The sequence below is a fragment of the Strix aluco genome, chromosome 19, assembly GCF_031877795.1.
Source record: "Strix aluco isolate bStrAlu1 chromosome 19, bStrAlu1.hap1, whole genome shotgun sequence".
In the NCBI taxonomy this organism is placed as follows: domain Eukaryota; kingdom Metazoa; phylum Chordata; class Aves; order Strigiformes; family Strigidae; genus Strix; species Strix aluco.
This window is the reverse complement of record NC_133949.1, coordinates 16,332,612-16,354,821: the sequence shown is the minus strand read 5'-3', so window position 1 is coordinate 16,354,821 and position 22,210 is coordinate 16,332,612. Positions and strand designations below refer to the sequence as shown.

The following is a 22,210-nucleotide window of genomic DNA, read 5'->3' as shown; positions in this document are numbered from 1 at the left end:
TCATCTCCTGTGTTTGGAGTCTTTCCATGGTTACAACAAACGTATTTTATCAATTGCTGGAGACACACTTATGACTTTTAAAAAACATTTATGGCCTTTGTTAAAAGCTATTATTTCGGGTGTTGACAGGATGGCTCCTGGCAGTGTCACCCCAAGTCTAAGCACTGTGCAGAGGGAATAATGGGCGCTTTGGGAATGAAAAGCATCCTGCAAAGGTTTACATGTGTGTGTAACTCGCACACTGTGAGCAGTCCACGAGCTTCTGTTTTGATATTTAGCGGAAAAGTGAAGGAGATATAAATCTTCTGATTTTTATCAGGAGAGAACTCCCCTCCCTTTCCCCATCCGTACTACCAGCTGCCTGCAGCAACAGCCTACGATGGTGACAGCCCTTCCTGCTGCGAGCCCCCGCACAGGGTTTGGTCACAAATCTTAACAAAAGAAAATACCAAATTGTCCTAAAACTGTTAACTGATGCAGAGAATAATTTGTACCCCTTTTCACATTGACACAAAAATTAAGAGGTATAAAAATAAAGATTTCACAAAGAAAAAATGCAATTTCTTTAAAGTGGCTTTCTCAGCTAAGTGGTGAATTATGGTTTTGGGATAAAAAGAAACATGATTATTTTTGAAGCTGAAGAGGACAAGCATGGCCTTTTTTGTACAGTCTTGTTTTCTTTATTTTAGTCCATAAACAGACACTTGGAAGATACAAAGCACTACTTTATGTGGAAAACGGCAGGGAAGAAATCTGAATGGAGCACAGATCTAGGGAATTAATGAATTAGTAGCACAAAGGGGGAATGCAAAGTGTGTATCAATGCCAGAAAGAGACTGAATGGTCCCTTATCTTTAAGCTTGTTAGGTAGCAGTGCAGTTATTTCTAGACTGACTTCTTAGAAAGAAAACATTGTTCAGTGACAAAAAAATTCATAAGGCTGGTTTTAATTTGTGAGAAAATGAGGTCATATGAGAAAGCTCTGCTTGGCCTAATTAACGAAATCGATACATTCTCTCTCCTGAGGCCAGGGCCCTATTTTGTTTACATTGCTGTCAGAAACAGGCTGAAACTGAGGGTTGTGGTTTGGGTTCAGTGCCCAGGTCGGCACGGCCCAGGCCATTGTCGCTGCACCTGAGCCCACACACCAGCACGGAGCCGTCCCTGCCTCGGGCCTCCCTCCCCGCCAGCACCGCGAGGGGCCGTGTCCCAGAGCATCTCCCGTGCCCCTTGGCAGGGCACGTCATGGCTACGGAGGCAGATTGAGGAAACAAAACGGAGCGATGAAAGCGCTTGAGCTACAGCCACCACGAGAGCCCGTGGAATCACCCCCGCGGCGACGCCACAGGGGCACGGACTGGGTGGCTGCGCCTCGTTCGGGGGAGCTTGTCGTAGCCACGGGTTTACCCTCAGCCCTGGACTCAGGATCAGGGCTGAGCTCGGTCTTAGATCCTTCCAAAAAGGGCCATGCAGCCCTTTTAGAGTTATTCTTGGTAACAGCATGCCAAAAAGTTCCCGCTCCTGCCTTTAATCAGTCGTGATGGGGAGGGAGTATTTCCCTTTCGCTTCCCCAGCAGGATTGACTGACTCACTTAAGAAACGCTTCACCTGTGTGCTGGCCCACCAGCTGTTCGTCAGAGGTGAGAATAAGAGCAGTGGCCTTCACGGCGAGGGCAGGTCCCCTCCTCCTAAACATGTGCTAACTCTGTCCTGCTGCCCGGGGCTGGGCTGGCCCTTGGGCGCTGGTGGTGTCGGTGGGGCCGGGTGCTGCTCGGGGCCCCCAGCTCCTGTGCCCGGGGAGGGGCTCCACTTGCAGCCGAGTAGGTCATTTCCCTGCTGTCGATGGACTTTGCCGTGGCAATGCTGCCGTGCCTGCGGCTGGTTTCTGCCCTGCTGCGGGCAGGGGCTCGTATTGGAGTTTTTGCTGTGCCTCGAGGCTCTGCTTGCCTGGACTGAGACCGAGAGTGGGCGCTTTGCTGAAGGAAATTCCTGACAAATTGGGAAACGCTGAAGGACCACAGGGCTGCTGGCTCGTGCGGGTGTATCAGGCCTCTGCTTGGCTCCGTAAGTAAAATGTTCTCATTTCTTTACTCAGCTCCAGGAAAGATTTCAGCCAGGGAAAAGGCTCAGACTCACTGGGATAGTGTAACAAACCTTTCAATGACTTTGTCAAATAATAATTAGTGCTTAGAAATTCAGCTGTCCTGGGGAACAGCTGCTACTGCACGTGCTGTGTCAGATGATTTCTTGGCTGTTGATTGTGGCTACTGAGTTGGCAGGACACTGGTCCTTGCTGACAGTGTTGATGAGCTTGGTGTTGCTGGCTTTGGGGAAGCAGAGGGGTCCCTTGGAGCGGCGTCCACAGCAGCTCCTCCTGCCTGCCTCCTCCCCAGGAGCTGCTCTGGCATTACTGGCTTGTCCTGTCCTTACGTAAGAGCACGTGCAGTGCCTCTGCTTAAACGTGCCACGGCGTCGCGTCCACAGAAACATCTCTGCTCCTCGTGTGTTTGGTGTTCATCCTGTTAGTGGTGCTGTGTTGAAAGAACATGGAATGCATTTGGTTAATGCTGCATGTTCTCCTTTAAAATGAACCAAACAAGAACAAGGTGCAGCTGGGGCATTATTCAAATCTGTTTGGAAACCTCATGCTAATATTTAAATTGCTTCTCATTTTAATTGAAATATATCCTTCTGGGAAGGTGGAAGATGGAGGCATTGCTTGCAAAACTTCATGGCATTGACACAGCCATGGTGGGTGATAAATACTGACTTGAAGAAAAAATAAATATGTAGAAGCATTTTCTCTAGAGGCTCAGCAATGAGAAAATAGTGAGTTAAAATGTTATGTGTTGGAAAAATTAGCAAGAGCCTGCATTAATTGAAATTCAGTTCTTTATGTATATCAGTTCCTTATCCTTTTGGGATTCTTAGCAGTGAGAAAGAGACAGAGCAACAGATTAAGCTAAATGTTGGCAACGACAGAGATAAATTGAGGGTTTAAAGCCTGCATTGAGACAAATTACTACTAAAAGCCTGCTTGCTCTTTTTTCTTGACTTCTTCTAAGACCAAATACTCAGTAACACAACAGACCTGCTGTTTGTAAACCTGGCTACAGCAGGTACAAAAGGGAACTTAAGCTTTGTGGATGTGATCGCATTAATGTTTTCCTCCATGACTTCAAAGTGGATGCTATGGCACCCTTCCACTGTCTCTTCTCAACCCCTTTCTTAAATTTCCTCTTCTACAAACCGAGACCTGAGGGCATGGAGGGAGCCAGCAGGCAGAGACATTGGCCCTTCACGGGGTCTCCGCTCCCTCTCGGCCCGTGCAGGGCTGTGGGTCAGAGCGGGACTCTGGGGCTGCACTGGGGTCCAGACTTAACAGCTGCATTGAAATCAGGTTGTCTTTGGGTCAAAAAGAAGCCAGTCTTAAGGTCTTTGTGGTGTGTTTGAAACAAAATGTGAATTTTATGCATAATTCATGTAGAATAAGCCAATTTATTCGTTTGTGGTATTGTTCTATTGATTTCCATCCCCTTCTACCTTGCGGGTACCTGTTTAATTTAAGTCTGCAATCAGGCTTGGTAGTATTAGTAAATTTTAAGTCAGCATAAATAATAAAGAAATTAAACCCCAAGAAAGCAGGAATGATTTGAACATGGGCACTATCAGAGGCTTTAGCTGTCTCCTGAGCTTTCTGCATGTTGCTGACACATTGAAAATTATTTCTAGAGCATGTGTGTGCTATTGTCTCTAATTTAAATATGTGCACTGACTGTTTTAAGACCTGGAGGCAGCCCCCCTGGAAGCAGGAGGGCTGTTCTGTGCTGTTCGTGATACCGATCAAAGCGGACGTGTAGACCAGATCGTGCTGTTGTGGCAAAGTGCCGTTCTCCAGGGTCAGGGCTGAAATGTTTCATGTTGTACACTAAGCAGCAAGTGGAATTTTTTTTTTTTGTTGTGTGCGATTTATTTACTTATTTAGCAAGCTGGTTGAAAAGTGTTTTGTTGAATTAGGATAATCAAAAGCTTATAGCCCTGAGACCTCGTCACCCATTAAGTTGTAGCTGTGGAATCCAGAAATTTAAGTCCAAGGTGCAGTGATTCAGTAGCTGCAGATGGAGGGTCACTAATCTCTGGATATTGTTGTTATTTCTGTATGTTTCTTTGATATCAACTCGGCATCATCGCGGTTCTCGGCGCGTTTGTGCGTAGCGAGCTGTTTGTGAGTCTCTCGGTGAAGACGTGGCACTAGAGGTAGCCCTGTGGCCAGCGGCCGGCTCTGGCTCTGCCTCGCTCTCCGTGCTCGGCTGCCTGGGCGCTGCGGAGGGGAAGGACCCTGGGGCGAGCCCCCCCAGGATCCCGGCACCCCGGGTTCCAGCCCTGCTCCTCAGCACAGTGACCCTGCGGGGCTGAGTCGTGACTCAAACACCACCCAAACACCACTGGGTAGGACGGGCTCAGCAGGGGTGTCCTGGGCAGGGGCGGACCAAGTCACACCTTCACACAGTGAAAAACCGCCCGGGATTAACTGGTCACAGGTCTAACCACTTAGGCCCGTGGTTGCCCTCTTTGCCAGCATCTAGAACTTGCCTATAGAGTCATTTCAAATTAAACAATAAATGTCTGCATTTGTAAGTAAACAGTTGTTAAATTTGCTCAAATATTCAATTTGTTCCATCCCAAGGATTTCCAATCAATATTGCATTCCAGCAGAAAAACAATGTAATAAGCCATTATTAGAATAATGTTGTGTTCGCTTGTTGATACTCACAACTGACAGCAAATCTTTATTTTAATTAATTCTTAGATTAGTTAAATAAAAGCCATTCTAATTTTTTATTCTGCTCATTTTTTTTAAAGTTTTATTTTGCTCCTAGTACAGATAAAATTGTCAGGATTGATCAGCATTTTATGTTCTGATACTATAACTTTTATTTCTCAACACTGTTGATGCAGGCCTATTTTTATTTTTGGAAGTTAGTTGAGTACAAATAGCAGCATCAGTTTCCATAAAATGCTGTGGAAACAAGTTGTTTTGGAAGTTCCACTCTACATGGTTCTGATTAAAGGTATTTTGCATATATGCTAATGCTTTAGCAATTTCCAACTTGGCTATATTTACACTTAGCATACATCTCGCGGGGTGTGATAAAATGAAGCTTTTTAGCTCTTCTGACTTGAAAGAAGTGCGCTGATAGCGGGCAGTGGATTTACAGCAGTAGCAAATAAAACATCATTAACAATCCGTGGTCAAATAATGCAGAAAGTACATTGAAAATAATTCTGCTGTGGCTGCTGTTCATGGAGAGTAGATAGAGGTTGTGTAAGAGTTTGTAATAAACCTTTATGTTTAGAAAAGCTCAGAACTTAATTTTAACGCTGCTCTAGATAGGAGCAGAAGGTTTCGTTTCCTGTCCCAGAAGAAATCTGAGATTTCAATTTATTTACCCTCTTTCTCATATTGCTGCCACTTTAAATGAGAGCTGAAAGGACAGTTTGTGTGTGCATGAATGAAACTAGTCTGAGGAAGAAAACAGGCCCAGAAAGGATGTTGCTTCACTTCCAGTTGCTTGAAAAACAAACCGCCAGAAACTGGAACTGTAAAGCTGATGTACTTGGAACTAAAACAAATCTTTTTCAATTAATTCTGCTTTAGCAGTTGCAATTTTTTTTTTCCAAGTCCATTTTCTGAATTTGGGACGCTTTGAACACGGCCCTTTTCTGTCAGCAGTCTTTGACGGAGCGGGAAGAGGATGCAGGATGCTCTTGTCGGCATCTTGTGTTTGGTACCTTACCCTTCCCCTCGTGTGCCTGAGAGACCTGAGCTGGAGAACTGGAGTCCGTGGGATTTATTGATCTTTCTTAGCAATGTAATTAACTTGAGAGGTGCTTAGGTACTAGTTACGGGTATCAACTCAGAACTCGAAGAGAGACTAAGCAAAGCAGTAGATAATAACCTGGAAGCCTGGGGGAACGTCCTGTGCTATCAGCTTGCTGGACTGGAGAGCCTGACGGGGCTTCTGTCCCTGGCAATTAGGATTAATCCTGTTCACAGCTGGGGAAGAGTTGTCAAAGGCAGAAGTTCTTGTCTCTCTCCCTTCCGAACAAACATTAGAAGAAGTGAATGCTTGCTTAAAGCTCAGGCCTGTTTCATCCTTCAGTGAGGAAACGTAATCATGACAGTGGTGGGTGAAATATCTTTGACGTTGCCAAAAGAGCACGGAATTTGCGAACGTATTTTGGCTTTAGAATAGTTTCAGGTGGTATCTCAAGGTATGAAGAAAACTGATTTACCTGATGAGTTTTCCTTTTTTTGGTTTGTTTGTTACAATCACATTTGAGAATGCAATTTATTTTAGTTTGCATGACATTTTGATGACTTTTTCCCCATGGTATAGCTGTTTAACACTGGGAATTGCTCCATTCACATCCATGCCAGGGTCTTTAGGGACTCAGCAAGTTGTGCAGCCTGTCATTATTACTTTGTTCCTCTCTCTTTCTCCTGACTTGCTTGTGTATAGCAGAAAACATGGACTGTCACATTCAGCTCTTTTATATGTATTCTCCCTTGCAGACCATGAAGGTTTTAATACAAGCTTCTACTAATAAAAGCTTTGCACGCTTTTCTTGTACATGTGTGGGAGACAGCCAGGTGAGAATCAAGCTGCTACAGACAAAATGGGTTAGAAAATGCCTATTAAATTTCATACTGGAACTTGAAAATTAGTCATGCTTAATTTTAATGTAATCTCACAGTAAACTCTTCTAGCTGAGGCGATTACAAGTGAGTACCTTCACAGAATCCTCCTCCTCCTCCTGTCACCCTGCTGATGCTCCAAGGCGTTTGCTGTGCTTAAGGCGGGCTGTCCTGCCCATCCTACCAGGGCCTGCAGCCAACCTGCCGCGGTGCTGTGACCAGCTCAGCCCTCCCGGGGTGCTGCCAGCGGTGCTGTGCGGCTCAGATCCCGCAGGGCCAGCGGTGCTGTGCGGCTCAGATCCCGCAGCGCGGGGAACACTTACTCTTGTTGCTTCAAGGTAAAAGCAGTAGAGAGAGGCTGCTCTGCAAAGGTGAGGGGCAAGGCGAGTCCTGTGCATCCCTCTCCCTTAAATATCCAGGCTGGGAAAGGGAAGTAGATGTGCAATTCCCTCATACATCTCCAGCCCCTTAATTTCAGGAGGTGTTTTACTTGCAAATTTGAAGTGTTGTGCAGATTAAACTCCACTTGTGATGGTATTTCTCCTCCTCTTCCCTAAAGCAGTAGACACGGATAGTTTGAGCCGTTGTTGAAGTGTCTCTTGCAGCCGAGGTGCTGTGGGAGAGGATCTCTTGTGCTGAGGATCCTGACGTTATGGGAGAAACTCAGTCTTCTAAATTGATCTTTATTGGCCTTCTGAACTAACACAGCTCAATTTAAACATTCAAAATTGACCTTAGCAGGCTGGAAAATGAAAGGACTGGTGCTGCCATTTGGTTTGAAAGTGAATTTCATCCTTTAAAGTTAACTTTCCCAGTACTTTGAATAGGAAAGACAGGTTTTTTTCATTTATATAAGGTTGACCTTCTCGACAGCAAATGCGCTATAAAACAAGTAATATACTGGTCTGTCTACAATCCCTGTGTTTTTTCTCAGGAATAATACACGTAATGCCTTGGGTGGATTCAGAATATGATACGAGTATCACTGTAACAGTTACTGTTCCCTGATGTAAAACTCGCTAGAATTTGTACTGTCTCCAGAAAGCAGAGTGGGGTCTCCTGTGGTTTGTCTGAGCTCCTTGGTGTTCTGCAGCGAGTGCTCGCTCCTCCCTAGTCTCAGAGGAGCACAATGGCCTCGAAAGGATGATTAAATGACATGCTCGTTTGAGAGGGCTTGTCAAAAGGTGAGACCTCTTCTCTCTCTTTATTTGGGTTACTCGGCTGACTTCTCCTGCAGTTATTCTGGTTTACCAAGCATGAGCAGACAGAGAATCAGGTCCTTGCCTTTAACACACCTCACAAAGCAGAGAAGTCCGTGTGATCCAACAGCCGTTAAAGTGAGGGAGTAATTAAGACTGTCCCTTTTTGGAGAAGGTCCTTTATAGAAGTGTTTGTGCTTGCCGCACCTCTCTGCCTGTAGCATAAACTGTTTCAGATAAATGATGTTCGTGGCTGCCCTGTCGGTTACTGTGCTTGCCGCAAAGGGTGGGGATGCTGACCTGGTTCCTGCGCCTCCAGCCACCGCTGCTGGAGCACCATTTCCAGCGCCACGTCCAGCGAGACGTGGCGTTTCCAGTAATAATTGCCGTGCAGAAGCCATCGGTCAGTGCGGTGTCGGGGCACCCGCCGGCGGTGCCACACGGCCACGCTCCGCGTGACTGCTGCCAATGGCCCCGGGAGGCGGAGCAGTGCGTGGGGGCTGCGGGCCGTGGCCTTGGGCTGCCGGGCTGGTGGTCTGCGGAGCCGTGAGCCGCCCGGGGGGGCGGGCAGGCTGTTGTCCCTCCAGCCCTGCCCAGCCCTGCTGCTCCCTCCCTCCAGCCTGGTGTGAGCGGGTGCGTGGGTCGGGGCCCATCCTCTGGTCCTCCTGCCCCCCTGGCGCTGTGCTGGGCCGTGGCGTGAGCAGGGTGGGATTTCTTATGCCAGAAGAGTTTTCTAGGAGGGAAGGGGTAAAAAAAGACTCAAAATGTGTGGGTCTTCTATAGTAAAACCCAATAATAATTAGGAAAAAGATTACTCCATCAGCTGATCTGCTCCTTGAGACAAGTCTTTTGTCTAAACTTCACAGCCTGCGGTCCGCAGTTGTACGTAAGTTCTGTGGTATAGGAGGACACAGGCTTAAATTAGTCCAGACTCATGCGTTCTGGGTACACTCCAGGTGCATCCTCTTTATTGTTGTTGTAATCAAATACAAACCCTTAATTTATCTTCTAATTGAGACTAAATTGTCATTATTATTCCTGAAAACTGAAATAATAGTACTACTTGATTCCCTCAGACTATTTACCATGCCAGGAAGATCCTTGCAAATAGACATTTTGACAGACTACATACTTAGTCAGTGGCAAACTGGCAGCTACACAGTTTTATGCAAAATTAAAATGCTTAATTCTTCCCTCCTTTTTGGAAAACCTTATGCACATTTGTAGCCTGCCAGTTTTCTGAGCAATGTTTAGATGTTCCATACTGAGAAGAAAAGTACATGCTCATTTTAGGTCACTTTTTCCCCTATCTGCTGTTTAATATTAATGATGTAAGTTGCTGTGTCAAAATACTAAATAATTGTAACCTCTATAGGAAAGGAGTTTTACTTTAACCTTTGAAAACTATATTTACATGCTTTAGTATATATGAATAATGCATAAAGTTAGGCACTAAGGTTATTTTCAAAGTCAGTCATTTCAGGATCAAGCTGTAGAAAACAATAAAAGAGAAGAGTGGTTTCTTTTCTCTTGCTCTCCCCTTTCTTTAATTCCCTGCAATTCAGGAAATAGCATTGAAGTCTTATGCCATTGGGATTTCTCACTAAACTTCAAAGCTTAATTTAGTCTCTGCTGGAATGAAGAGAGGCATAAAACAGGCACAGTGGAATCCATTTAAATGAGTGACTGCGAAAGAAATACAGTTTCTAAGAAAACAAATGTTCTGCACAGTCTTTTTAGCAAAAAATACTCCATCGGCGCACGGTGGCTAAACAGCAGATGTCCTCTCTGTGTGGCGCTGCCCGATCTGTGTCCCCCGGCAGTGGGGAGCCCCCTCGGGGCACGGGGCAGGGTCAGGGCTGCCCGGCAGCTCCAGGGGCTTGAGGCATGGCCAAGCCTCCTGGTGCCTTGGCAGAGGACACAGGCCCTGCTGCCCTTGTGGTCACATGGGCACGTACTTGCACGCGCTTGACAATTTTCCAGAACATCATTTTAATAGGGTACGTCAGCATGGAAGATTTGGTTTATTTTCCAGTGTATTTGATGCTTCATGAAGGATGCAGTTTTACTTCCGACCGCTCCTTTATAACCCTACTCGTCAAGGAAATGTTCTTGTTATTAGCAAGGTGTTTCCTTTAAATCATTTCCCTATCTGTATTTTTTTATCCATTGTGACATGAATTTTCTTCTACAAAATGAGCTGTATAATTTTGCTAAGGCAGTGCTAAGTGCTTTATTTTAGAAGCATTATAGGTTAATGCAGACTTTCGACATATCTTAAAAAACCAAAGGCTGTGATCGTTTGTTCTGCCTCTGCAGTGGTTTTATGATAATTGCTTGTAATCTAGTCAGTGCATATCTGCAGGAACTGCTCCAGCTACGCAGTATTTCTTCGGACCCACCCCACTGATGCAGAACTGACCTTGAAAGATCTCTCCACAGTGGTCCACACGAGAAAATTATTCTCTTTCCAATAATTGTAAGAGCTTGCAGCTACGTAGCAGCTCCTGTCTGCAAGCCTCAGTGCTCTGCGTTTGGCGCTGCTGGGCGGCAGCAGCAGTGGCAGGTGAGCAGCCAGATGTTGCTCACTGCCCTGGGGCAGGACCTGACAGAGATCTTGCCAAGGCTTTGGGGAGCCTTGAACCTCAGGAGAGTCCTGCCTGGTGTCCTCAGGGTGGGCAGGAGCCAGACTGGTGGCTGCAGACCACCGTCCCCTGGGCAGGGAGGGGGCGAGCAGGCTCCAAAAATAGGGAAAGACACAGCTCTGCGGTAAAGGGAGAGGGGAGAGACCAGCTTGATGAAATGAGATAGCATTAATTAGAATTGATTTAATTTTTAAATCTTTGGGCCTATTATGCCATCTTAACTATTGCATAAAACATTTCATTTTAATAATGCACTTTAATCGCATCCCTTTTCATTTATGGGAGTGCTTGACACAGTTTCATGTGGCTAAGCGCGGCCGTTCTTCTCTTTGCTGCTCTTACAGATAGCTGGGTCAGAAATACGCGTCGTTAACGAGGACTGTGCCCCGTGTGTAGGAATGATATACTTTCTGATATGTTTCTTGCATTTTCTTGGACACGCATGTGAGCTGCTGTATTTGTAAGAAAAATAGCATTATGGTGCCACTTGAGAGCCCTGCAGATAGAAACTGGGCCACGGTGTTGGAGTGGTAGGCTGAGTACTGAAATAGGAAAAGCTTCTGACCCAAGAACCATTGATTGAAGGTAATAGATGCTGTAGAGAACAAGAAGAAATGCTGAGAGATAGATACGTTTGCTGGTCCGAGTATGAAGAAGGCTAAAAAATGCCTTCCTGTGAGATGTTGTAGTTCAAAGGGCAAGAGCTGATTTACAGTCCATTATAATTTGTACATCTGGAAATTTGTTAGAGTAATTAAATGCTAATATAAAAAGGAGATTCGAAGGGATCGTTCCTTAAAGAACTACCCAGGGTCAAAAGTAAATTATAAGTAATGCGGTTGAGAAGTTGGATCTTTCTGGCTGAATAAATGTCAACAGAGAAAAGCAGTAACTCAACTTTCTATATTTGAACATCTCATTATATTCTAGGCCATTGAAAGACACATTAGGTTCCAGAGAGGTGACACGTAAGGTCTCATGCTGATAATCCATCCTTTAATTATTTTATGGAGGTTAATGTTGCTGTAGTAGAGTAGTAGCTTGATCTTAGCAGTGAATAATAGGTTTTAGTAGAAATGAGTTTAATGGAAAATTAATAAGGCAGTGCAGAATGGCTGAATTGCATATGAAGGCTGGTGATGACGTTCATGCTTTTTTAATATTGCTTTAAAGGCTTTATTTTGCAGTTGCTTTCCAGGAAGCAAGACCATTTTCTCTCCTATTATGTCCTCTGGTCCTAGTAAGGTTTACCTCCTCCTTTTTTTATTTTTCTTTTTTTTTTTCCCCCCTCTCCCCCTCTGTAGAAGAGTGCAAGTGCACTTGAGGAGTAAGTAGATCTCTGAGAGACCCTGTCTCTCTAGAGAGAGGTTGTCTCCCACCTGCGTGTTCTCCAGGACCTCAGCTTTGACAGGGGGAGAGGGGCTCACTGCTCCCATGTTTGAGCCAAGTCTGGCAAAACTTAGTTTTGGTTTTGTGCTGTTACAGTGTGTGTCTGTAGTAAGCTGCCGTGCATATGGCGGTTCCGTTTCTGGCCGGCTTTGTAGGGAGTGTGTCCACCTGCATCCTTTCTGCCTGTCGTCTTTGGGGATCTTGGCATGAGTGACCGGGCTTTTCGGTACTGGAGCACCCGGGGAACATTGCTCACCAACACGATGGACCTTGCACGGGTTGCAGAGTGGTGGGGAGGGTGTCTGCAAGTTTTTTATCCTGTAGGCCCTGGCAGTGGCTATTCTGGAATGAGAGGAAAAACGCAAAGCGTGAGCAACTTCTTTCTTTAAGAGAAGAGCTGGTCGAACTTGGTGCTGTGGCTGAAGGTTGGCTTTGAGCTCTTGACCCAGCGGGAGAGCCGTTGGGATCAAACAGGAGAGCGCCGGGGTAACCTGAATCCAGATGGGCAGCAGGACAAAATGTAGCTGCAACTTAATGGAGAATCTTGTTTCCAAATTGTTTATTGTGACAGTTGTTCACTTTGAAAAATTGAAGTGTTAAACTCTTCTCCTTTTTCAAATGTAGCATCTCTGTTTTGTTCTAGTTGCCTGCTTATGACTCATCATAGCCTTAACTTCCTGAAGAAAATGGAAAGCTTGAGGGAATTGGGTGCATGTTTCTATTTCTAATATGCTACTATTGAATACAAAATAAGAAGGAAAATGTATGTGGAGTGAACATCAACATGGCTTTTAATGGCATGATAGCTTTTCTTTTTGACTAAAACATCCTGGTTAATTAAAGCTTAGTGTGATAAGTATAGAGCTTGTTGAGTGTAGGGAAACCTACCTTGCAGGGAAATTGCTTGGGTTTTTTTTAGTCGTTTTCTTCATCTGCCCCTATGTTTCTTTAAAATGGATGCAGGGGGAGAAATAATTCAATAAAACCTAACATTCAATAGGCTTCTACTGTGTGACAGTCCCAAACGCAACTTAATTTGGCTGATTTTAGTAGATCTGTTGCTATTGTCACTCCCTGACCTGGCATGAAGCAGAGGAGTCCCAGTAAAATTTTGTCCAAAATCTGTACTGGACATAGCTATCTGCTTCTTCAGAGCCTCTGTCCCCTTGATCCTGTGGCAGGTTCTGAACTCTGGCCATTGCTTCACCTGCCCAGATATGTGGAGAGGTTCCCCTGGGCAGCTTGCAATGGGATGAGCCTCTAAAATGTTACTGTGGGATATTCTCTATTTAGAGAGAACCCCATGGAGAGTGGGAAGAATGAGCAATCTCTAAACCAAGTTCTGGGGAAAATGGGGGTCTTAATCTGCCAGAAGCCCCCTGTGGTCAGGGGGAGATGGACTTGTGGGAGAGGATGGTGGACAAAAACTTTTCTCTTGGACCTGGACAGCACCTGAACCAGCCTGTGGTGGTTCACTCTTCCTTCTTCTGTGCATGCGCCTGGCGGTGACATAAGTGAAACTTGCACGCTGGTTTTGTAAGAAATGCGTATTTTCGTGTTCCTTGAATGGGTGTAATATCTGTGGAAAATTGTTGCGGTGTAGTACCACGTGCCAGCGGCAGTGTCTGCTGTGCGGACCCGCGTGGGTTGGCTCTGGCAGAGCTTTCTCCTTCCAAACGCCGCTGAACTGCTGACTTAGGATGCAAGGCTAAAGCAACAGATGATTTGCTCTTGCAAGATGGAGCTTGAGAGGGTGTGATCAGTGTCTGTGAGCACATCTGGAGGCTTAGAAGGGCAACCTAAGCTAAAAGACAATGCTGGCCGGAAAAAAAAAAGGTGGGGGGGAAGGGCAGCATGAGCTGCAGGTCTGTTCAGGCTGTGGGTTTGGAGATGGTTCCTAAGCATTAGAGGAAGAAGATTCTGCAACCTTCTTACTAGGAGAGTAAGGGATAAAAATACCGCGACCATTTTTAAGACAGAAGCCAATATATTTGCATGAATAACTGGCATGTGGTGATGCAGGCAGTAGCAGGGATTGTGTGCAGTGGCCCAGGGAGTCCTTGTCTGTTCCTACGGTCTTAAGTGAGCCCCTGCAGGACGTACAGCGAGCTGGAACGTTACCTGTGTGTGTACAGACACATGTATCCTGGAGATAAAGGGTGTGTATATATATTTTATACATATATAAACAAAGAGGCAGTCCCTGTACCTCCTCTATTAAGATTTGGTTAGCTACAATTTCTTTCTTAAATGAGATGATTTTTGGCATGCACAGAGCTAATGAATATTCATCATTTCTGCCAGTTCTAATTTTAGCCACCTAGAGCCTTCATTACAGGACATGCACATAATTAAATAGCCTTCTTGAGAGTTCACAAACTGGCCTTACTCTCACCATTTACAGGTTTGAAATGATCAAAATATTTTAAAATGGTCCTATTAAGCTATACCAGGCTAGAAAGGCAATATAATAAAATATCATTCTTATAATCTTAACGTTTTGTGGTGGACCCAAGCTCTGGTCTGTGGTCTCATGCATGTGATTCAGTGAGGCCGAGAACAACTTTCTGTGAAGTATTTGTGCACCTTGTGTAGACTGGGCTCAAATTCTGCAGAATGTGACCCGCATCCATCAGCAGCAACTGCTGCCCAAATGGACCCTCAAAGTGTTTTAATGCCTACTTTCAGAATGAATCTCTTTACTAAGTCACAGTAGAGATGATGGTAGCCCTGTTTTGTAGCATCCTAATTTATCCACTTCATGCATGTTTCTGTACCTGTGTGTTCATATACTATCTGTGGTGTTTGCTACATCTGTCTAGCTCAATATTACTTGGTTTTGAGGCTAGTAGGGGACCTGTGGAGAGAATATTAAAACTGAATAATGTGCACAGCAAGGTAGCAGTCCCAGGCAGAACAAGCACTGGGATTTCCAGCTTGCTGAAATTGGGATTTGCTGATTGGAAGGCAATGTGCGGTGCAGCGCCTGTATTGTTTTAGAAGTGTGACCGTTTTTGCTACCTAAAGCAAGTCCTCTTTTTAAATTCTTCCTGCTTGCCTATATCTGGGCTTGCAGCATCCTAACTCAGTTGCTTTTCAAGCTGCGCCACTTGCCTAAACAAAAGGAGGTTTCAGCTTTCCTTGTGAACCAGCGCAGTCCACGGCGATCCCGCGCTTGTCCCTGCAGCCTTTGCGGCGGCAGCAGGACCCGGGGGTTGGGGACGGGGCACGGGAGCCCCGCGGCGGGGCTGGCGCCGGCCAGGCGGTGCTGAGCACAACGACGAGCCGTGTGCGGAGCGCGGACAGGAGAGACTCCGGCCTAAGTGCGCTTCGTGACCTGTATTTTTTTTAATGATACACACGCAGAGGATGTCCAGCTCCCTTTATATAAACTTCTTGTTTTATTAAAACTAGTGTTTTCACTCCAGTTTTTAAGGAGTCTTTTATTTCACACGAACAAAAGCATCTCGCAGGAGGGCAGCCCCTTCGGCCCTGCGGTTTAACCACCTCCAGCGGCTCCAGGACCACGAGGCCAGCTGGAAACAAACCGCAGGGAACTGCAGCGAGTCAGAGGTAAAACACACATCGCTGCGGGGGGTGGCTCCGGACAGCAGCACGAAGTAGCTTAACATTTTTCAGGTCGGACTGCCTCTATCTTCCTCTGGGGAGGGGAGGTGGGATCCCAACCGTGCTGGGGCTCATCCCCTTTGCCCCGCTCCCCGGCTGTGCCGGGCTCACATCAGTGCAGCTTCCAGCCGCTTCCGGCACCACGTGCACCGAGCACGGTGACGCTTGGTCCTGGCGTCTCCCCCGAGCCACTGTGACTCTGCTGGTGCAGGGATGGAGGCACAGAAACCCGGGCCGAGCCCCAGGCATGGGGGGCAGCCCCTCCTCTCTGGATGCTGCCCTGAGGCCAGGTCCTGGGTCCGTTTGGGACTGGTGACACCGAGGGATTTCCACCCCGGCCACGCTGAATTTCCGTTTCCTCCTGCGGGTCCCCGGCCGTGCGCCTCGCTGTGGGGGGACTGTGGCCGCCCACCTCCCTGCGGCGCTGGCGTGGGCCCAGGCCGCGCCGTCCCTGCCCGGCAGCCGGGGCTCGGGCCTGAAGCACCAGGGCCCAGCATCGGGGACACCTTCGCCCACTGGTGCTTTTCTCCCCCTGCACCTCTGACACTGCTGTGGCAGGTGACCCGACCAGCGAACCCGGGAGAAGGAAGCTAGCGGGCTGTACTAAGAAGAAAGCAACCAATTTTCTTAAATGCTGAGATGAAAACTGTTGATCAGTGTTAAGACTTTTTTTTTTTCCTCCCCTCCCTTTTTACATACGTCCGTTTCCAACACTGGTGCTGTGAAAGCCCAGGCAGCCGTGGGGCGAGAAGGCGGGATGCCGCTGCAGGAGCTGTGGTGCTCCCCTGTGAAGTTCCGAGCTGCCTGTGAAGGGAGGGGCACACACAGGTAGACACTAAAAGCTTTTTGCCTTGGTTTATAACCCAATTTCCATCCTTCATTGCTTGCCTTCTGGAGCACTTAGTGCCCTGAGGAACACCCAAGAGTGGAGAGAATTTGCACTGCTCAGCAGACTCCACAAGTATCTCTGCTTTAACTGCTATAAAGCTCTGTTTTTTGGGGGTTTTTTTGTTGCTTTTTTTTTTTTTTTTTTTTTAGAAAAAATGGTTTTATTTTTAAACACTGCAGAGTGCTACCAGGCTATCATCTTGGCACATACTCTCTGGGCAGCCCTGTGAAGTTTCTTCCCCTCAAGGCTTCATCCACTGTCAGGATGTATCTGTTGATAAGATCTTTCATTTCCTGGGTGAATGGCTCAAAATCCTTTTGCTTAGCACCAGACCGCTTGAAATTCCCATCCCTGTTGTTCTCGACGCAGAGCAGTCGGTCCTCTGTCACTGTCATATTCAGAAACTCCACCATTTCCTTCAGCTTGGGGATGAGGCTCTGCTTCAGGTCCTCGTAGTGGACCACGAGCAGGCGCTTCCCGTACTTCAGCCAGTCCAGGACGTGGGAGGCCCACCAAGAGGCATAGCTGGTCACGAAGTCGGGCCACTCTAGATCACCAGGAAAGCAGGAAAATGAGACAGTGTTAGCCATGCTGCCTTCCGGCAGTTTTCCCGATGTTCTCTTGCGCACCAGGACCGGCGCTGCCAGGCACGGCCTGACGTGGCTGGGTGGGCGCGTGCTGGAGCAGCGGCGTGGCCGGCTGCCGCAACGGCAGCTCGGGGCAGGGAGGCAGGAGATGCTCAACCCTGCGGCCGCCTAGGCTGCGGGAGGGCGAGACCCCCCGGGGGGGAGCTGGGCTGAAGCCCTGAAGGGGTGGGAGCAGGGAAGGTGGCAGGTCCTGCTCGGGCGGCAATGCTTTGCCGTGTAACTTCAAGCAGACTCTTTCACTTCTGTGGTTTTCCTACCCTTTTATCTCCATTTCAAATGTAGACTGATAAAGAGATGGGTTTATTTGTTAATAGATATGTAAGCAAATAATATACTAATATATTAACTTTTTATTATGTAAATGCAGCATCATGATCTCGGCTGGGGCCCAAGGTGTTCCTGGCTTCCACATCACTCGAATGCCATATCTTTCTGCATGCTTACCAGCCTGCTTATGCGAAGACCAGATGAGGAAATAGGATTAATAGGGAAGATTCTTCTGTTTCTGGCACGTGGAAGGGATTTAAGGTCACCTGCCAGGGTCACTGAGACAAAATTCGCTGAATTATTTCCCCACCTTTGCCTTGGGCATTAAGGAGATCTCAATCTCTATTTGCCATCTGTGATAATTTAATTTTCCAGGGGTGAAGGTTAGTCCCAGCTAAAACTTTTGGGCTGGACAAAGAGCATTTGTGCCTAAAATGTAATAATTTGTAGTCTGCAGTACAGGAAAGCCCTTCCCTCTAGACTTTTTCTCTTTTCTAAGGGCTATTTTGTCTGTATTTTGATGAATAGGTCTTGAGTTGTGACTGATGAAAGGTGATACATGAACTTGGGAAAGAAATATGCTGTGACAGAGGACACTTCCCCCCAGCCCCCCAGCCCTGTGCTGTGTGTTTGGCCAAGCCACCGCTGTTATGCCTCAAATATGCAGGAGGAGAAATGTGAGCCAAATCGTTTCACTGCTGCAGAGTCTGAACGCAGCAGTGTATTCAGTGGGGGATTTGTAGTCACACCAGCCAGCTTGCCAGTCAGATGCACGAGGTGTGGCTGGCGTATTCTGAAGCCTTTTCATGCGTTCAGGGAACACTGAATCTCAAGTCCCCTTATTGCTGTTATCCTTATTTATCTGCAGTGCAGTAGCACCTGTGCAGGGCTGTAAAATTTCCTTCAGGAAATGTCATGCTCTATTGAATCCTCCAAATCTTAAATTAGGTTTCTCACGGTTATGACATGCTGCAGGGGCAAATTTTGTTCCCCTCGCGTGGCTTGGCAAGCGGGCTGTGCGCAGGGGCGCTGTACCTGGAGGCGTTCCCTCAGCCCAGCGCCACGGCGGCAGGGAGGTCGCTGCGTGCCCCTGGCACGGCCCAGCACTCGCTGCCCTCCCCTCGGTGGCGGCGGATGTACAGCAGGGCCTCGGCCGCCCCCGCAGCACGGGGCTGCTGCTTCTGGGACTGACCTGGGCTGCGGTGGGACTCCAGTCCCCTGAATTCGTTTGCAGTGCTGACTTGGGTCTCGCTGCCTTCGCCCTGTCCCAGCACGCCAACAAGATGGGTTTTGAGCTCCGCCCCAGGCGGCAGCGGGCCCCCCCGGCCACGCCAGCGCGTTACCTTTGCTCTTCCAGGTGCGGTCGGTGGCGTAGCCCAGGTGCCCGGCGTATTTCCTGTTGAACTCCGCCATCAGCGACTTGTAGGGGTTCCGTATCAACAGGATCGCCGAGTCGAACATTTCAATCTCCGTCTTGCCGCTTTCGTGTGTTTTCACACAGATGGTCCTTCTACTTCTCCAGTGGTCTTTTTCTCCTTTAAAACCTGTTTCACAAGACAGGAACATTGGCTTTTTCACTTGTCTGTGCCTTTTCCTGCTCTAAATCATTCCCTACAGTAAAACTGTTGTGAAAGTACCAGTCAGTTAAACCCATCACCCAGGACCTGGGACCGGGGCTGAATTTTAGTCTTGGCCTGGCACTGACCCGCAAGCCTTAGTGACTTTTACATGGTTGTGACCCGCCTTCCCCTGCGCTCCTCATCGCCTGCGGTGAGGGGGACCCCGTCCCTGGCTGGAGCCCCCGCCGCCAGGCGGGGCATGTGCTGGGAGCCGGGCTTTGCTCTGTGGGGAGGGTGTCACCGGCACCTCGCTGCTAAAGGGCTGGTTTTCATAGGGCCGGAGCTTGGTGCTTGCTAATACCGTGCCCCTCAGGATACTGTCCTCCCAGAATAACCAGTAAAAACTCAACCCTTGTGCTACTGAAGAGTCTTGCCCTCAGGGTTTAGTCAACTGGTATTTTTAGTCAGCTGGTCTTTTGGACCAGTCTTTAGAGGGAGCTGTGTGTGTGCAGAGCAGCACAGCGCAGGCGAGATGCAGGTTTTGCAGAGGGAGAGCCTGGCTGTTACAGCCTGTGAAAGCAGCCGCCTGCCCGGGTGCTGCGGGCGCAGTCCCTGCTGCCGTCCCACCACCTCAGACACCTGTTTAACTTTCACCGTCCGTGCTGACTCCAAGCAGGAGGATGCCAGAGTGAGTCAGTAAAGCTTCGTGCCTCGGAAGGGCGTTGTGTGTCCCATCTCTCACTACCTTTGTTGTAGAGGGCTCCATCGAAGTAATAGCTTCCCGTGTAGTATCCCGTGGCATGCTCTATCAAATGGCGAGCCCACGTATTCCCAGCCCCAGGAAAGCTTGACAAAGCAACAAACACTTTGGATTTGGTGGTTAAGAATTTCCTGTCAGTGCAGCGGGTGTCTGCAGGTATAGAAGATAGTTCATTGTTAGCATTGTGGCTTTTTAATAATTTCTCTGACAGCTCTTGATTACAGGGTTTATTGCTTCTTTCTTCTCTCTCTTACAAATACAGGATATCAATTTGAGTCTAGTTGTGAGTCAGCTACTTCCCAAAATTAATTCAGCCATAAGTGGCCAAAGAGATTATCCTCAGAAGAGGTTTTTGCTGGTTTTGTGTTAAGCAAGCTTTTTTGTTAGAGCTGTGGCAAACCATTGTACTTGCCAGCAAGTTGTGATAAAAGCCCCTTGATGCCTGGTTGTTAACAGCTATTTGCCTGGCAGGTTGGCTCTTCAGTGGAACCCTGAATGTGCCATTACACCTGGAAATGGCAAGTTTTATAATGCAGGAGAAACCCCTCCTACAGAAAGAGCTGGTTCAGTTAAACCTCTGCGGTCAGTCCTCTCCGAAGGGCCGCGGCAGTGACGAGCCCCCATTGCATTAATCTCCCATGGGGCCTAGACACCCGGTTTCTATATGTGCTCTTGTAAATCCTGACCTTATCTCTTAGCGTGCCAGTAAAAGCAAGGATAGGCCAAGAATCAGTCTTGACCCTCTGTGATGAAACAAGAAGCCAGGAAATAAATTAGAAATTACTCTCTTTATTCGTCAAAGCAGCCTCTAGATGAAGCCGTGGCTGGGGAGTGCCAGCCCAGCCCAGAGGACACTGTCTTCTGCTACTGCTGGGCTACACAGATGTGGGAAGTAACTAGCAATTTCCTGAAAGCAGGAGTTCTTCCTGCATCATCTTTTAATGTGCTGGTGTCTGCAGTCTACCTCTGAACTGGGAGATGGAAGGGGAAAAAAAGGTGTTGGGTTAAAAAAAGCCCAGTACCAATCCAGAAAAGCACTTATTTTGTTTAATTTTAAGCTTGTGAGAAATCTCACTGAACTCGGTGCAAATCATTGCGTGGATAAAGTTGCTGGTGCCACCTAAATGGTTTACTGGATTGGAGCCGTACTCTCTGCTTTATTTTCAGCCTTTGACACATGTATGCAGATGAATATTTCAGAGGAAGATGGGTAGAGCAAAGTTAGAGTCTGCAGAGCTGCCTCGGTGGCTGCGTAACGCGGGGGCTGGGTTGAACAGGAGTGGAACCAGAGTACAGCGTCCTTGTCCCCGGCTGCCGGGGGGCTGCATGGCCCGGGCTGTGCCTTCCCAGGCTCTGCTGCCTTCTCTCCAGCTGCAGAATAATCCTATTTTCCAGGGCGGGGGGAGGCTGTGCTGCCTGATGAGAGAAGGCAAGATGGATGTTTACGAGTGTAATTGCAAGGGGGGATTTGGAAAAGGGGCGTTTCTCAACTCCCTGCCTGTGTTGTGGTACCAACCGTTGTGGCTAAGGCTGTGCTAGACTGGATCGCTCCTACCCACCGCTCTTACCCGCCCTTCCCAGCGGTGGCGGGGCTGGCCCCGGCACCACGAGGCTGCAGCTCGTACCTTGCACCGGTGTCTGGTAGACCAGGCAGTATTTTCCCTCGGCGGCGCCGCTGGCGTTGTGTGTCCCGCTGCAGAGCAGCCCGTTGGCGCCGTCGCGCAGCGAGAAGCGCCTGGTGGGGTAGCCGCAGTAGCACTCCCGCCCGCGGATGACTGCCAAGGGAAACTCCTACGGAAAAGAGAAAATAGATCAGTGTGTAAATGCCACGGCATCAACAGCTTGCGGGGAATGCTGCTGCTGTACAAAGAGAAATAAATCTGCACAAGGCCACTGTCAGGATCAAAGCAGTGTTTGATGTATCATTGTAAAGCTCGTGCTTCCTATATACTACTGTCTTCCATACGGCAGTTTCTTAAAAATTGGTTTTCAGACACAAGCCTTGTAAAGCTTGAAAATTCACAGCATTCTGTTTTTTTTCATTATTCATAAAATTAATTTTATAATATTCCTGCAGCACCTAGTATGTAATTCCACCTGCAGAACATCAGTGTGGGAGAAGTTATTCTTATTTACCCCCAAAATGAACATTTTGAATTGGATCAGCTTTTAAACTTCCATTTATATTCCCCCAAACTGAGGAGTCAGCTGTTAAAAGGTTTGCCTTATTCGGTTGATTTTACCAGAGTTTGTGTGGAGGAAACCTGCCCTTAAAGAATTTAAGCAAAGAAGGAAATTTAGACTCACTAACTGCTGCAATCGTGTTTAAAAATAGAAAGAAAAAAGTCAAGCCATAAAAAACGTATGCATCTTAGTCTGACTTCTTCACAGTTTGCAAAAAATGAATGTGCTTAGCAGGGCTGATACAGGGTTTGAGAGCTACTGTGTATATTTTGGGAGAAACTATTTACAAAGACGATACCAAGTAATTTTAGCAGACGCGTTCAGAGGGACGGGGCTGGCGGGGC

General features: G+C 47.5%; 2 protein-coding genes across 3 annotated transcripts in view; one reads left to right on the top strand and one right to left on the bottom strand.

Annotated features, from left to right (window-relative positions):
• Window positions 1–22,210, top strand: part of LOC141932262 (uncharacterized) — a 180,028-nt gene that overhangs the window by 6,042 nt on the left and 151,776 nt on the right. The window lies entirely within an intron of this gene.
• WSCD1 (WSC domain containing 1) overlaps window positions 15,306–22,210 on the bottom strand; it is a 31,314-nt gene continuing 24,409 nt past the window's right edge. The window contains exons 6-10 of one of the 2 annotated variants that reach the window (XM_074845168.1): window positions 21,308–21,473; window positions 19,668–19,832; window positions 18,707–18,907; window positions 18,556–18,625; window positions 15,306–16,996 (exon numbers count right to left, since the gene is read on the bottom strand). In XM_074845168.1, coding sequence (XP_074701269.1) covers window positions 16,771–16,996; window positions 18,556–18,625; window positions 18,707–18,907; window positions 19,668–19,832; window positions 21,308–21,473 — 828 coding nt within the window. In that variant the 3' untranslated portion in view covers window positions 15,306–16,770. The remainder of the gene's footprint in view (window positions 16,997–18,555; window positions 18,626–18,706; window positions 18,908–19,667; window positions 19,833–21,307; window positions 21,474–22,210) is intronic. The other variant, XM_074845167.1, reaches the window with a different exon arrangement.